A 16,041-nucleotide genomic window follows, 5' to 3' on the forward strand; every position below is an offset into this window, starting at 1 on the left:
AGTACATACGTTGATATATTATAATATACATTATACATATCAATTTTTTTTATAATGATTTGAAGAAAAAAAACATTTTGTACATAATGTAATATGTATATTAATATCATAATAAAAAATATTGAGGAATACGTTTAATATTTAATAAAAGAATTGATTTAAATTATGTCATAAAATTTTTCTTAACATATCTATTATATATTTTTTTAAACTGCTTTTCGTTCACTTTATTTTTATTCTTCTTCGTTTTTTTTAAATAATTTAAATATAGAAAATGGCAATTAATACTACATTCAAATTTGAACGCTTCTTCGTTGTTTTCTCGGCTTATCCAAGTACTTACCACTCTCGGTATAGTTTGTATATAACTTATCACATTATTGTAAGCTGAATGTGTTATTCCGTCCAGGTACACCTCTACGTCCGAATCTGTTTCTTCGACAAATGCCAAATTGTTTTTATCCAAATGCTTTCTAAACAAACAATATTACAATACAAATATTCAATACGTATAAAACAAAAGAAAATGTTATCCAGTATCCTCGTCCCCCTCCGTTACACCGGCTTCTGCGAGGAGTAGGTAATTATATTGTATTATTGCTTGCCTGGAATTTAGCACGAAATCTGTGCAGGGTATTTCGTCGTCATTACCGAATCCGTTGTTCGCATAACGCCGTCGTCGGTGTTCGTAATCCTCATCGTAGTCTTCGTCATCTTCGATACCGCTCTCGCCGTAGTCATCACCGCGGCGGCGGTACCTCGAAAACCATTCGAAGGTTTCGGGCTCCAGCAGTGCCTCCAGTCGCGAATCCGGAAGTCCCAGGGTGCGGGCGAAAAAAGTTTTGCATACCTTCACCTTGATGCCGTCGCCGTTGCCAACCACGTCCAGCCAGAACTCGGCCGTCTGTTCAATGATGTCGTCGTCAGTGTCCACCGTCCGGTGCTTGAGCTCGATGGACGCGCACAGGTACAGGTTCTGCGCAACGCGCGTTTCCGGCACTTTGCGAAACGCGTCATACGCCGCACGACGTCCGGTCGCATTTACCGCCAACGAGCAATCGAGATCGCAGTCCTCGTCACATTCCGCGTCCAACATCTCATCGTAAGACGCCACCAGATTTGGGTCGAACAGCACCGGATCCGGCGCGCCTTCAACGTAGTTCAAAAAAATATATTCACAACAATATATTATATGCAGGTATAGCGTAAACACTGAACATAGGCATTTTGTATATTGGCTTTATATTAATTGTACAATTATTATTATTACCTATCGTCAATTATTTTAAAAATAAATAAATAAATTGTAATTATGTGTCATGGAAATTTGTATGTATATTTAGTAGGGGGATGGGGTAAATGCTTTACAACCTTCCCCTATATCTATGCCACATTTTTAGCTATATAAATATATTACTATATTATATAGGTATTGGGAAGGATTATTTTATTATTTTCTAGACCAGCGGTTCCCAACCCATGGGTCGCGAGCAGCATGGTACTAGTATAGAATACGCTCTGAATAGTATATAGTATTCTATAGTACTGGGCCGTAAACCATATAAATAATGATAAATAATATTATTAGGTATATGTATGTATTTTTGTTATATACCTAATAATATTTCTGGTTGTAATAATATTTAATCAATATTAACTACAGTGTAGGTACAATTAACGGTAGGTACCTATTGAACTTTTGAATGTAGTTTCAAAGATTTTTTTACAAAATTGGTGGTCTGCACAACTAAAAAGATTGGGAACCCATAATATAGGCGTGTTTAGACTTTGGCGTAGAGGGTGTAACCTGGTACGTACCCAAGGGACTAATTTTAAGTTTTATCACAAAAATAAACGAATAAAAGGATCACTGTATATTATATTTAAACTTATTTTAAGCTATTTATACCACGAACCTATTCATACAATTCTATCTTCTATATATTTTCCAATTATATGATTATTATTACCTTATAAGTTATATTAAAAATTTAACATTAAAACAATAAATAATAATATTATATTACATACGTGCACACAAAAAATGCAATGGTTTTCGCAAAAAATTATTAAGTTTTATAATTGTATTATAAGAATATACACTTTTTTTTTTTTGCGGTTTGGAACCGACGACCGGGAGGGGACTGAAAAGAATATACACTTAGAAATAGAAACTAACACTCAGTCATTAAATACAAATTTAACACGTACATATTACAATGTCACAGTCATCTAGATAGTAGGTACTCAATGACATCTGCAGGTATATCGTATATATTTGAAATCTTCTATACTATATATTATAAAATTATACAGAATACAGAGGAGTGACTACCTACTTCGATTTTTGGTTTTATTTGTACTTTTACATAATAAAAATACCAAAAATTAATAAATGTATAGACTGTTATGGTTAGCAATGTCATCACTCATCATATTAGTACAAATTATAATATGCGAAACAAATAAATAAATATAAATAGGTATCATAAAAATATTATATAATTAAATTCTTACTCGTGAAATCAAATTTTAGTGCTTCTTGCATAATAGCCTGCAACAATAATTTGTGTAGCTATAAACTTATAAGAATACAGGATTTATGCAACTGTTTGAAATGTACATTTTATACAGAGAAGGAAATAAATTATGAATTGTTAACATGGATTTTTTTTTTAAATAATATAAATTACAGACATGGAATATACGTATTATTCAATCAAATGTATATACCTATTTATATACATAAAAATAAATATTATTAAAAGAATAAAGTGACAAGTAAATTTTTTTTAATAAAAAACTGCCCCCCCCCCACTCCCGAAAAAAACTGGATACGCTACTGACGGTTGTAATGCATAGATAAATAGATTTAAATATTAAACATTGCGAAATTCTTTCTCCTCGGAAAGTTGAAAGTTCACGAGAAGGTATAGAGGTTAGTGATTATTGAGTAAGTACCAGTTGTCACCATGAGTACCTACAGAAAACAATTCTGAGCTGAGTACAGAGTAATAAGTATTGACTGACTCAGGGACTAAAATTAAGGTATTTTGCTACTGCACACCTAATTTCATACTCCAAAATATTTTTAAATAATAAACATAGACTTAGTAGTATACATACCACCTATAACTTCGTTGCATAATTGTTATTTGGTACCTATTCATTAATAATTAGTTAAAATAAATACAACCTAAGACAATCTTTTATAAAAATCTTTGATACCTACCTATATAACTAAAGACAAAATAATTTCAGTTAAAATACAAATTTAAGTAATGCACACTTTTAAATTTGCTACTGCACATTGAATATTAGCTTATTAGCTACTACACATAGTGTGTGCTACTGCACATAATTTTAGGCCCTGGGGACTGACTATTGAGTAAAGCATGAACTAAGATAATTATCTTAGTTCATGGTAAAGACAAATGTCGATAGTTTTTTCATCGAATATATATAAATATATAATATAATATATTCCTTATCGTATTTTTAAATTAGAAACACAGAATATTAATATTAATATTCTGTGTTAGAAATATGATTAAAGTGATGATAATGATAATCTGTGATAATAAATGTATTTTACTCTAACCATGATTTCTGATGATTGTAAATTTGTAACTTATAATTTTAAACCGTAGGATTCTTTATTCTTTATTCGTAATTCATATTTCCTTACTAAATTTATCAACTTTAGCGTTGTACCTTTAATTGATATACTTATAGGTACAGGTAGCTTTTAATTATGTCCAAGCAAGAATTTATTCAGTGGATTTGTGATAAACTTACCTCTCTATTGCAATTTGAAGTACAAAATGACATGGCAGAGTATGCACTAAATTTATTAATATTCATTTTCCAGTAGAATCTAAATTTTATCAAATAATATTATTTTTGTTTGCAGGTACATACTTTCTATGCAGTCGGAACAAGACCTTGATGATTACTGTAATTCATTATTAGATATTAAATCTCAAATTCATAAACAGTTCTTAATAGATTTAAAAAAAAAACACAGACTTTGTAAGTTAATTTTATATTTTTGTTATTATTTGTCGATTAACTCCTATTTGAATGCTTTATTTAGACAACCAAAAACCAACATCCAGTGTTCAAAATACACGCCCTCCTAAGCAAAATGTAAAAAACGCTGTAAAAGAAGATCCACAAAAAACAAACACATCTAATAATCCAAAGGTACATTTATTAAAAATTATTTTTTATATTTTTATTGGATACTTTGCGTTTTGGAAAAAATCAAAAACATCTTTCGTATATAAGAAAATGAAATAAATAATGTTTAATACCTAGTTCAAGTTTTGAGGATTTTGATTAAGTGAAATACTTAAAATAATTTTTCAAGTTAGTAACTTAATAATTAATAATCAATCATGAGACATGAACTATGTATGAGTTCATTGTTAAATAGATCATTTAAAACTTAATGAATGATTATTCTCCTATTTTTGTATCTCTACAATTATTGTCCTCACTTGCTGAGAGAAGAATTCAACCCAAATTGAGTTTACTTGATAATTGTAACTTGACCAATTAATCAGCATCCCAGACTTTCTTAAAAATGTTTACATTGTCTATGAAATTGAGTGATGCATAAGTAAGTTTTAGTTATATAAATAGATTATCTATTTTTTCTTTAACTTAATTAAATAAATAATATTTAAATTTAAAAATACTATAAAATTTTTAAATTAAATTAATAAATTTTTTTTTTTAATCATCATTCATAATTGATGTATCCTTACTCGTTACCAGTGTGAATGTATGCTCTTTCACTAAATCACTAATTGTCCTCTATATTAGTAAGGATGACGTTGATTTTCAATATAGAACCTTCTGTTTCCACAATTATTATTCATATTATTATTAATTTTTTTTTTATATGGTATTTAAGATACATTTCTTAATAGTTTTATTGTAATTGTTAAATACTTAACTGGTCTATCTGCCAGTAATTTTAATTATTAATATTCAAATGTACTTTTTTATACCTTAAAATATGTTGGTTATAATTTTACAGAAAAAGGAATCCAAATCTAAAAATAAAAAATATGTTGATATATATACAGATGAAGGTCTTAATCGTCAAGAAGTGTTTTTAAAAGGTAAAACATTAACTTTATAAACTTTAATATTAATTATTGTATTTTGTACTTGTTAAGGTCGTCACAAGTGTAATTGTCAAGCATCTAGACATGGTTTAATAAACAACTGTTTAAATTGTGGCCGAATTGTTTGCAAACAAGAAGGATCTGGTCCATGTGTTATATGTGGTAAATTGGTATGAATTAATAAAATTAGTCATAATTTGTTTTGAAATAAAATTTTTTTAAATATTTAATAGGTATGTTCGAATGATGAGAAACTTTTACTTAATTGCAATAATAATAAATCCAAAGAGTTATATAACCAATTAATTGAACAAACTGTTACATCAGACATTGACAATAAAGCTCTTGAGCATCGTAATAAGTTATTAGAGTTTGATCGTACCAGGTTAGAAACATTAAAATTAAATCACCTTACAAATTACTAAAAATAGTGTTTAAAATCAGTGATATTAGTATATTACTAACATTTTTTTAATAATATAAATATATAACTATAATTTTAATAAAAATAAATATTTTCATTTATAATACAGTGCTAAGCGTACCACTGTAATAGATGACCAGATGGATTATTACTCAGTTAATAGTGGTTGGTTATCATCTAAGCAAAGAGAACAGTTACAAAAGAAAGAAGAAGAACGTCAAGATAAGAAACACGGATCAAGAAAAATGAAAAAAATCATTATTGATTTTTCAGGTATATAATAATAATTTTAAATATTATTATTTATGTATATATTTTTTAATAGAAAAAGGTTAAATATAAAAGTTTTTGCATACTAACAGGTAGGCAAGTTTATGAAGACAATGAATCCGATGTTGAAGATGGTATTGATTTATTATCTGATAATGAAGAAACACTTCCAATTGTAATCAATGAACATCTAAATAATCCTTTGATTAAAATGAATATAAAGGTAACAAATAATATTTATTTATAAAATATTTTTTTAAATGAATACATTTATAATAAATATATTTTTTTTATTATCTTTAGTTCAATGATAATGCTTTAAAAAAAATTAAAAGACATACTGTTGATCTTAACAAGCCACTTATACAAAATAATCCAGGATTCAGTAAAGTACAAGATGCTGAGCTAATGTTAATGACCGATCCTGGTTTTTGTTTGAGCATGCATCAGCCATATGCATCACTCTTGTTACTAAACATTAAAAGGTAGCTTAAATATCTTTTAACGAGAATTTGTTACTCTTTGTTTCTTTTTAAGAATTAGAAACAATAAATAGAATTGAAAAAAATCACTATATTATAGAAAGTACTTGTTTAACATCACCTCCTTTAATGTTGTTTCACTATTATGTTATAGAAGTTTAAGTCCTTACTTTTCATTTAACGCTATAACAGTTTCACTATATAATAGTTTTAATACATAACATTTAGGTACATCAGATTGTTGTTCTATTTATATTTTCTTATGTATACAATTTAATTTTGTCAACCATTTATTCAATACGGTTATCGATTTTTTTTTTTGTATATCAAACATAGGTACTATTTGTATTTTTGGACCTTTTCCGTTAGTTCACTACCACTAGTTTTTTTGATTTTTCTGTTCATTCACTAACATTAATCCATAAACATATTATTTAGATTCTGGGGTTATGAAGTGTGCTTTATGTGTATATAGTTACTACCAATAACTATATGCGTGTTTCGGCACTCGTCGCTACGCTCCGTACAAATCGAAAATATCCCTCGACTTGCTATGCAACGCCACCTCAAATAGGTCACAGGGTAAGTTATATCGTAGTATATGGGTAGTGATTATCCTGTGACTTACTTGAGGTGGCGTTGCATAGCAAGTCGAGGGATATTTTCGATTTGTGCGGAGCGTAGCGACGAGTGCCGAAACACGCATGTGTAGTCATTGGTAGTGAATAAACGGAAAAGGTCCGTATTTTTATTTATTATAGGTAAATTAGTACATGTTACCACTTGTACTTCGTATTTGATTTTTATTTTATCGATAATCAATTGTTTTATGTTTGCAGTTTACAATACAGTTCATACTGTTAATTATTATTTTATTAATTCGTGAAAATTTTATTACATAACTGTAAAATAATATATTCTTTATTACCAATAACTCATTATAATGAAGTGTTTGACTTAACGGTTTTTTGGTTAACATTGTATTTTCTAGGAACATAACTTTGATGTTAAACGAAAATTTACTGTACTAAGTTTTTAATTGACTGTAATAATTATTTCATTTTATTTTATATTTTCTACTTTTGAACTATTAAATATTTATAGAATTTTATATTCATAATTTCATTAATTGACTGATAATTTAATCTAATAATAGAGAACTTATTTACTCAGGTATAAATCAATTAGAATTTTAATATTTGTATAAATAGCTAGGCCTTGTAATTGTCATCAAATTTCTTTATATTGTCTCGTAATCTCCAGGTGTTAGTATGAAGTGAAGTACTTTCGTTGATAGATTTATTTGAAATATGATTATCTGGGTCTATCTCTTGGTCTTTTACCTATAATCTTCCCTTCCAATATATTTGTGTCAAAAGCTTTGTCTTATAAAATGTCTGGTGAGTTTCACTTTTCTTTCCATAATAGTCATAATATTTCTTTCTTCATCTATGTCCTGCAAGATAGTCTTTCATTTTCCTCTCTATCCAGTTTATCCTTGTTCTTCTCATAATCCATATATCGTTTCTGACCTTTCTTTTTCTTACTTCTTTCTGGTGTTTCATTTACTTTTTTTTAAAATACTTCTGATATTATATTATTTAATAACCTTTCTTAATTCTACATATGACATATACATTTTAAATGAATGAGTAAACTTATATGTGACTTTTTTTGTTATACTAACTAGTAACTAAAAAGTTTGTGTTTTCTTTGGTTTTAGTCATGAAGGCCGTACATGGTTTACATCACATCGCGGACGACTTTGGATAGCATCAACAGCTAAAAAACCTAGTCAAGAAGACATAGAACGAGTCGAGACATTTTATAAACATTTAAAAGGAGGCAAGTGCGAACATACATATTTTAACAATGATAAATTAACCCTTGTATTATGTGAAATTTTGTATTTATTTTATTCTTATGTCTTTTGCCTTCTTAATTAGTAAAAATTCTTTAACCTTAAACTTTAAAAATGAATTTAAGTAGCAATATTGATCCAGTAACTATAGTCGCGGCAACGAAAAATGAGCGTTGGTACCGCGACCCGTTGTTTTTACCTACTCTTACGGCCAATGATTCCCAACATAGTGCAGCTGTCGTGCGGGCTTTTTGTTCAAAGATTGATAACCACTACTAATAAACTGTCGCTAGGCGCATGACGGTCAGCGCTCATTTTTCGTTGCCGCGACTATAGTCAATCATATGTATGAAATTCCAAATAGTTTTTAAAATAATAAGGATTTAAGGAAAAACTAACTACAAACAGCTAAATATAGGAAAATGCATCACTGATTTCCGGAAAAAAAAATTGATTTTGCTTATTTTAGTTGTTATAATTAAAAATGAATAACAATATACTTGAAATTTTCACTTCATATTTTTTTAATTCTGTGCTATGTTTAGATGTTAAATTTCCAAAACGTTATCCCACTGGATGTTTATTAGGCTGTGTCAATTTAACAGATTGTTTGTCCCAAGAAGAATATATTTCAAAATATCCTCAAGGAGAAAATGAAAGCCCATTTATTTTTATATGTGAAGATCCAGTCTTATTGGCTAATCATTTTCCAATAAAAGGACAACACAAAATTTGTAAGTGTTTAATACAGATTAGAATATTCTTGATTTTATTATTATTATTTATTATTTTCAGTTAAATTAGAAGAAAAAATTTGTAATGCTGCTCAAAAATGTTTAATGAAAGAAATAAGTTGAATGTGTTATTGATTTTGTAAGAATATTATTTAAGTTTATTTTTTATTATTTAAAATAAAATAAATGATTAAATATATGTTGAATTTCAGTTATTCAAAATCTACATTTACATAATTAAGTATAAAATATTGTCTATAAATTTAAATAAAAAAACCATTATTGGAGGGTTATTAAATAGATGATTCAGTCCAACGATGTATACAGTGAGGATTGGTACAAACATAATACAATCTCATTTCCTCCTAAAAATTAAAAATAAAATCAATATTAAATTAAAATAAAATATTTATTAATATAAAATATACCTCTGCACGTCTAGTTTGAGCTTGGAAAAATACAGATTCACGGTGTTTACATTTTGGACAAGGATGGTCTTCTGATCTGGGTAAAGTTGGATCTGATGTTACATCAGAAACAATATGAGTGAGTTCACTAAATGCAAAAAAATTAATATTAATGAGTTAGATATACTGCCAATATTTGTAGACTTTAAATTACTTGATTTCGTGCATAATCTTGTTCACATAAATACAATTACTGTCTGCCATTTGTCTGTGATCACAATTTCGACACTGAAACATTAAACATTTGATTTAAATCTATGAACAAAATGTAATAATTAAATCTACTTTTTACACAGCCAAATGAATTATAAAAATCATTGGAATGTAGTATAAGAAAATAATAAAAATTTAAAATACCCAAAAGTAATATAATATTCTACTCACAGCGTACAACAGTACTTTATGTTCCTTGTCTTCTTTAGGATACAACATGTTATTGCTGAAAAACAAACAACACAAAAACATTTGATTAAGTAATTTAAACAGTCAACATTTTTTTATTTATATCTATCATTTGTATCCTTAAAACGTAACTAGCTGTTTTGACAGTTTTGTTCACTGTTTTCCGATCACAATGCAAACAAAATTGAACAAAAGAGCATTTTTAAAGAGCAGGATTAATTTATTATTACCATTCTTGACAGAACCGAATGCCGACAAATCCGGGTCCATCACTCCGGGAATCGTAGCCCGACATGGTACGATAGGCAAAAAGCAACTAAAGCTAATAAAATAAACTATAAAACCAAAAGTCTTCAAGTCTAACTGATTACTGATTAGCGATTACTGAACGACTGACGACTGTCGACTCACGACTGTTTAATTTTGAAGTTTGAACCGCTTGAAGCGTTTAACGCGTTGACGACCGAATCTTTGAAATCTGTATAGTTAATAGTTATCTACTATTCTCAGATTTGGCGATTTAGCGATTCAGTACAGCCAACATTTCAAATCACTAACCAAGTTGATAACATAATAATATGACGCCCACTGAGATAGATAAGAATATACTGGAGCGCGGACTATGATGTAAAAACGGGCCGACGTATTTTTCGTTACCCCCACTCCTGTATGGCAAGAAATTGAACTTCCATACCAATACGCTTTATTAGTGATAACGTTTTATCAAAGAGTCTCTATAAACGCCGGATCCAAACAAATTTTTGTCCCTATGCTAAATATACGGCAACAATTTTAACTCTTAATTTTATAATTAATGCATTCATATTTAACATGATTTTTTGGTAAATAAAGATACATTATGATACTAACATTTGTAAGAATACATCAAAAGTTTAAATAAGGTGACAGAATTTAAATAAATTTAAAAGTTAATTTTGGCGCCAATATTATGGTATAAAATATATGACAAAATTTGTCATGCAAAAATAATAAATTTGAAAATAAAATTTTTTAGATTCTGAGTGGAGCAAGACTGATTAATTGTTGTTTATTTTTATAGGTTATTTTATAAATAATTAGGAATTCTAAAATAATATTTTAGAAATTATTATAGGTATTTATTATATTTTTAAACATATACTGTTCAATTATTTTTTTTATTAGCAATTATTCAATTTTACTCCCACAATAATGTCTGGAAATAGTGTTATTAGTATGTTTGCGATATTTGATTATTTTAAATCAAATCCCAAGCAGCTAAAAAAGGGAGAACTTTCATTTAATGCTGGATATGTTTGTAAAATAGTATATGACTCAGCCACTGGGTTGATACAAGGTGAGGTAAAAGCAAGTATGAAGTCAATCCAGTATAAAGTGAAAGTAAGCAATATATTATTGTATTACCTATTTAGTAATTTTTTAGAACTTTTAAATTCTAATCATAGGAAACATTCTTGTACAGGTATTTCTCAATGATGGAGTTATATATGACAGTATGTGTACATGTCCTAGAGGTTTAGCGATTTGTCATCATATGGCAGCTATAAGTTTGTTTGCTCATCATAATTGTAGTTCAACTGATAGTATTTGCTCTTGGAATGTGAGAAATAGTAATGTTGAAAATACTAAAACTATTAGTGATTTATATCCTGCTTGTCCATATAAAGCTACAATTTGTTTACCTAACAAAAACCAAAATAACTTTAAAAAAGCTTTGGAACAGTTAGGTACACCAATAGGTATGTCCTGGCTATTAAAACCTGAACCCGATGCTGAAGTTCAATTTCAACAATCATCAGTTGTATTGGTTAATGACATAATTGTATCTGACGAGTATAAAACATCAACAACAAAAACACAGTATCTAAAAAATAAATTAAGTGTATCTACTGAAATTATATTAAAAGTGGCACAAGAAACTATTGGTCAGTCCAAAAACATTAAATGGATTACATATAAAAAACACAGACTTACTTCAAGTATGTATGGAAATATACTTGCAGCGTGCCATAAGAAAAAATACAATCCATCACTATTTAAATCACTGAACAATGAATATATCACTACTGGTGTGCATGCTATTGAGTGGGGACTTAATAATGAAGATGCAGCATTAAAATTTCTCCAGGAAACTGAAAATGTGGTCATTCAAAAAACTGGATTATGGTTACACAAATGTGGATACCTTGGTGCATCTCCAGATGGACTGATAGGTGAAAATTATGTAGTTGAGGTAAAATGCCCCTATAAATTCAGAAATAGTTTACTTTCAGATGAAATAAAAAAAGACAAAACTTACATAATTTATAAAGAACATGATCAAATTTATGTAAACGAGAATCATAATTACTGGCACCAAGTTCAAGCTCAACTAAACTTTACTGGAAGACAAAAATGTGTTTTTGTAGTTTGGACACCAAAAGAATCAATCATTGTTCATATAAATAAAGATGATCAATGGCACAACAATATTGAAATACTTCAAAAATTTTATTTTGAACAATATGTTCCATATTTATTAAATAAAATAATATAGCTTTAATGAACTTCAAAATATTTTTAACAAATAATAATACACATTAAATATTTCCTTCAGTTAATGCTTTTAATTATTAAAAAATAAACCTACATTTTATTTTGTATTTCTTTAATTAGTGGGTATTGGAAATTAGTAAGCGATGCAACAACTTTTAAAACACAGTCAGCTTGAGGTAATAGAGACGTAGGTATGTGATCTAAAATTCTGTAACATTTTATCCTTTGAATAGCTCTCTCTACATGGATTCTAGCTTTAGCAATAGTTTCAGTAAGTAAAACTTGTTCTGGTGTGAACTGTGGAGTGTCTAGAAATGGAGGTATATTCAAGTATACATTTGGAGGTAAAATATCACGAATTAAAAATCCCTTGTCTGCAAGTATTAAATCTCCTGGTTCCAATTGAGATAAAACCCCACTTTTCAGTGTTATTATTTTATCTGAAGTGGAACCTGGAAACAAATCACTTACAAAAGTGACAACACCATTTGGTGCCACACCAATTAAGGTTTTTAATGTATGGTAGTGTTTATAGCTACTAAAAGTGGCTTTTTGTACAGCCATAGACACTCTAGTCATATCAGTTTTAATCTCTGTACAATCAAGTATAATTTTACAATCAGAAAATGTGTTGAAGGAATTTGGTAGACATAACTTATTTTTGTTTTTTGATGGAATTTTAGACATAAATATTAAGAAAATGTTTTCATACAGAATATGGATCCAAGTCATAAAAATATTTGTTATGGTTGCCTGGCTACATTTAAATCTTTGGCCAAGATCTACATGTGGCAAATTAAGTCTTAATTTCATTAAGGTAATCAACAATTGATCATGCATAGAAATATTTTCAACTTTCCATTTTAAATAATAATTTATCTCAATGTTTTCACATATTAGCATTAATAAATCAAAGATTTTAGAATTGGGTAACCCAGTATATAACTTAATTAACTCATCATTACTTGAAATAAGTTCATAAGATAAGCACTCAGAAATTGAAGACATTTTTAACTTTAATTGTTCATTTTCTTTTCTTAGTAACAAAATTTCTGCTTCTAAGCACTTGTTAGTTTGACTAGACCTACAAAAAGTATTTAAAACATGATAAATGCAAAATATTTATTTATAGATAATAATATCATACATATAATATTTTATTAGACCAGTCCAACAAAAAAAAAAAAATTGCTTTGACTAATCAATAGTACTTATTTTAAATATTTATTTATACTATTCTATATTTTAATATTTATTTCAAATTCAAATATAGATTTTTCAAAGGATTGTAACATGATATAATGTTTTTATTAGATTTATGTATAACATATTAATATATATTTTTTCTAATTTAATTAATTTAATTAGCCAAGAACTTAATTTCATAATAGTTCTTATAATTTTAAAAACTATGATGTCTCGAATAAAAAATTTAAATTTCCATGTTAATTAAATGAAACAATTTTAGAGGCAAAAACTCAAGTATAAAAATTAAAAAAGAACTGGTCTTATAATTTAATATTATATTTTGTATTTCTATATATAGGTGCATATAATATATAGCTACTAACTGCAGGAGTTGATACTTTAAATCATCAGTATTCAATTCAACAACTTCTGATGTTTGAGGAATAATAACTGTGCTAGTGGTAACATTATTGGAATGACAAGCAATTTTGGTTCTTTTTCTTTTTTCTGGTGATTGGAAATTAGAAAATGCATTTTTTCTATGATCTAATATTTCAGGACCATTTATTTTGACTCCATTTCTAAAATGACAACTACAGATTCTAGCACCAGGTCCAGGCTCAATATCTCTTCTGTATGCAAATAATTTTGGTGTTGTTATAAAAACTATCTACTTCTTTACTACTTTGTTATAAATATTTACAAAACTTTTATAAAATGTAAAATAAAGTTTTTTTACTTCAATAATTTAATCCATCTACGTCTCTCCTTAGTTTCAACAGGAAATTTAAAGAAACTACATTTATGTTTTTGGTTATTGTGAGTACAATTAAATGCCCAGCACAGCATGACTAATGGTCAGTCTTATTCAAAACAGTAATCACTGAAAAATAGTTCGAAATTTATGTAAATATTGTAGATGACAGATGTACATAAACTATCAATACACTAATAACATTATTGTTAGGCTATCAAGTATTATTCATAACATCATAAGCAACTAAAATGTATTATATAGGTATTATGTATTTTTAATTTCTATGAATCAATGACAACATAATTAATAATATTATAATTAAAATATTCCCGCCAAATTTGTTTTTCTGATTAATTTAAATTCCTGTTCATATTTCAGAGAATCGAATATTTAATATTTTTTATAGTGACCTAATTTAACTTTTTTGACTAAAATATATAACTAAATCAAAATAGTTTTATTTAAAAAAAATGTTTAGTTAATAGATCCGTGTAATAGGTATAGGGATTTCGATTTGTTTGGATCCGGCTTATCTATAACGTCCTTGGATGACGTCACACTAATATAGCGTATAACATTGAAAGACTACACATTTTAACTTGACAGTTGACATAACTCTGGGATAAATTATCGTATTACGTTAACTTTGGTATCAAAATTTTTGTTTTTATGTGTACTTCAAACTTATATTTACAAAATATAAAAATAAAAACTCTGAACAACATTTTTATTAAAAACAAAATTGCCCACGCTGTAGTATAAATAGTATAATACTCATCACGCGATACCATATTATAATTTATATTATTTAATGAAATTAATATTAAAAATACAATTTTAAAAATTTTATCATAATGAATCTTGGAAAAAAAAGCCCCGTACCAACTAAATACATTTTTTTTAAATTTTATAATGTACCTTTATATCAACTTAATTATGTAACACTTTTTTTGACATAGGTATTTATAATATATATTATATAAAATATTCGTTTAATAATAATTTGTAACTACTTTTATATCATAATAATATTTAATAAAATAATACACCAAATATTTTAAATTATAGGTATAAAATATACATTTGAAGTATCTATAAGAGATTAATCATAATAAAAATAACATAAAATAAAATAGGTGTCATTTGTATATAGTTTTAAAAAATGTTTAAGGGTGGTAAAAAATTTCATATAATAGAAATAAATAAAAATAATTATCATAATAGAGGCATTGTTTTCTGATGTTGTGGCTAACTATTAGAAATATTAGACTACTATTAGAAAATCTAATACCTACACTTATCTCATGCATAGTATTCACTATTTTTGTTTTGTGTATTTACTAATAACATGTTTTACATTTTATTAATTATATAAGGTAATTGAGACTTTAAGTTAATTTCCATTTAAAAATGGTTTTGTCATGTTCGGCCTTTAGATGTACAAAGAGTTGGAACAAGGAAAGTAAATTAAAATCTATTCAATTCCATAGGTGAATAATATAATAATATATTAATATTAGATAATATATTATCTAATTATTATATTTTTAATGTAATGTAGATGGTCTTGATAAATATATTTTTAATTTTTTAATTTAAAATCATGCTGTTTATTGCAATTAATAGGTTCTATAACTATTGTAATAAAATATAAATTAGTATCCAATTAAAATTTAAAATCCTAATTTTAATATCTAGATTCCCACTCAAAAAACCTGAGTTATTACAAAAATAAATAAAAATGTTCAGAGATTTTATTTTTATTTTTTGTAAATACAAGTTT

The 16,041-nt window shown here is 27.2% G+C and overlaps 3 protein-coding genes across 4 annotated transcripts; 1 reads left to right on the forward strand and 2 right to left on the reverse strand.

Annotated features, from left to right (window-relative positions):
• Positions 1-103: 103 nt before the first annotated feature.
• On the reverse strand, positions 104-3,373 carry LOC114126587 (uncharacterized). 2 transcript variants are annotated; one of them, XM_050196928.1, is made up of 3 exons: positions 3,233-3,373; positions 606-1,149; positions 104-473 (listed from the first exon to the last, which is right to left on the reverse strand). In XM_050196928.1, the coding sequence occupies exons 2-3, from the start codon at positions 1,094-1,096 to the stop codon at positions 164-166; spliced, it is 801 nt and encodes a 266-aa protein (XP_050052885.1). In that variant the 5' UTR covers positions 1,097-1,149; positions 3,233-3,373; the 3' UTR covers positions 104-163. The 2 variants fall into 2 exon arrangements, with proteins under 2 accessions (XP_050052885.1, XP_027846367.2); XM_027990566.2 differs by lacking the exon at positions 3,233-3,373 and adding an exon at positions 2,518-2,657.
• A 211-nt stretch (positions 3,374-3,584) lies between these two features.
• LOC114126585 (activating signal cointegrator 1) lies at positions 3,585-9,108 on the forward strand. The gene is made up of 12 exons (XM_027990564.2): positions 3,585-3,837; positions 3,914-4,032; positions 4,097-4,206; positions 5,048-5,132; positions 5,190-5,308; positions 5,372-5,523; positions 5,672-5,835; positions 5,925-6,055; positions 6,136-6,317; positions 8,038-8,159; positions 8,721-8,909; positions 8,971-9,108. Exons 1-12 carry the CDS (start codon positions 3,755-3,757, stop codon positions 9,030-9,032), a joined length of 1,518 nt encoding a protein of 505 aa, XP_027846365.1. The 5' UTR covers positions 3,585-3,754; the 3' UTR covers positions 9,033-9,108.
• On the reverse strand, positions 9,038-10,210 carry LOC114126586 (DNA-directed RNA polymerase II subunit RPB9). The gene is made up of 5 exons (XM_027990565.2): positions 10,009-10,210; positions 9,761-9,815; positions 9,531-9,604; positions 9,338-9,464; positions 9,038-9,274 (listed from the first exon to the last, which is right to left on the reverse strand). Exons 1-5 carry the CDS (start codon positions 10,071-10,073, stop codon positions 9,203-9,205), a joined length of 393 nt encoding a protein of 130 aa, XP_027846366.1. The 5' UTR covers positions 10,074-10,210; the 3' UTR covers positions 9,038-9,202.
• Positions 10,211-16,041: the final 5,831 nt, after the last annotated feature.

Source organism: Aphis gossypii, chromosome 1, assembly GCF_020184175.1.
Source record: "Aphis gossypii isolate Hap1 chromosome 1, ASM2018417v2, whole genome shotgun sequence".
Lineage (NCBI taxonomy): Eukaryota > Metazoa > Arthropoda > Insecta > Hemiptera > Aphididae > Aphis > Aphis gossypii.

Excerpts from the sequence above, each read along its gene's own strand:
- LOC114126587 (XM_027990566.2), bottom strand. The coding sequence starts at position 2,548 with ATGCAAGAAGCACTAAAATTTGATTTCACGA. Across the intron at positions 1,150-2,517 it reads ACTAAAATTTGATTTCACGA|GCGCGCCGGATCCGGTGCTG; the intron begins GTAAGAATTTAA and ends ACTACGTTGAAG. Across the intron at positions 474-605 it reads GATTTCGTGCTAAATTCCAG|AAAGCATTTGGATAAAAACA; the intron begins GCAAGCAATAAT and ends TTGTTTGTTTAG.
- LOC114126585 (XM_027990564.2), top strand. The coding sequence starts at position 3,755 with ATGTCCAAGCAAGAATTTATTCAGTGGATTTGTGATAAACTTACCTCT. Across the intron at positions 4,207-5,047 it reads ACACATCTAATAATCCAAAG|AAAAAGGAATCCAAATCTAA; the intron begins GTACATTTATTA and ends ATAATTTTACAG. Across the intron at positions 5,309-5,371 it reads GTGTTATATGTGGTAAATTG|GTATGTTCGAATGATGAGAA; the intron begins GTATGAATTAAT and ends AATATTTAATAG.
- LOC114126586 (XM_027990565.2), bottom strand. The coding sequence starts at position 10,073 with ATGTCGGGCTACGATTCCCGGAGTGATGGACCCGGATTTGTCGGCATT. Across the intron at positions 9,816-10,008 it reads ATTCGGTTCTGTCAAGAATG|CAATAACATGTTGTATCCTA; the intron begins GTAATAATAAAT and ends TTTGTTTTTCAG. Across the intron at positions 9,275-9,337 it reads CTCAAACTAGACGTGCAGAG|GAGGAAATGAGATTGTATTA; the intron begins GTATATTTTATA and ends TTTAATTTTTAG.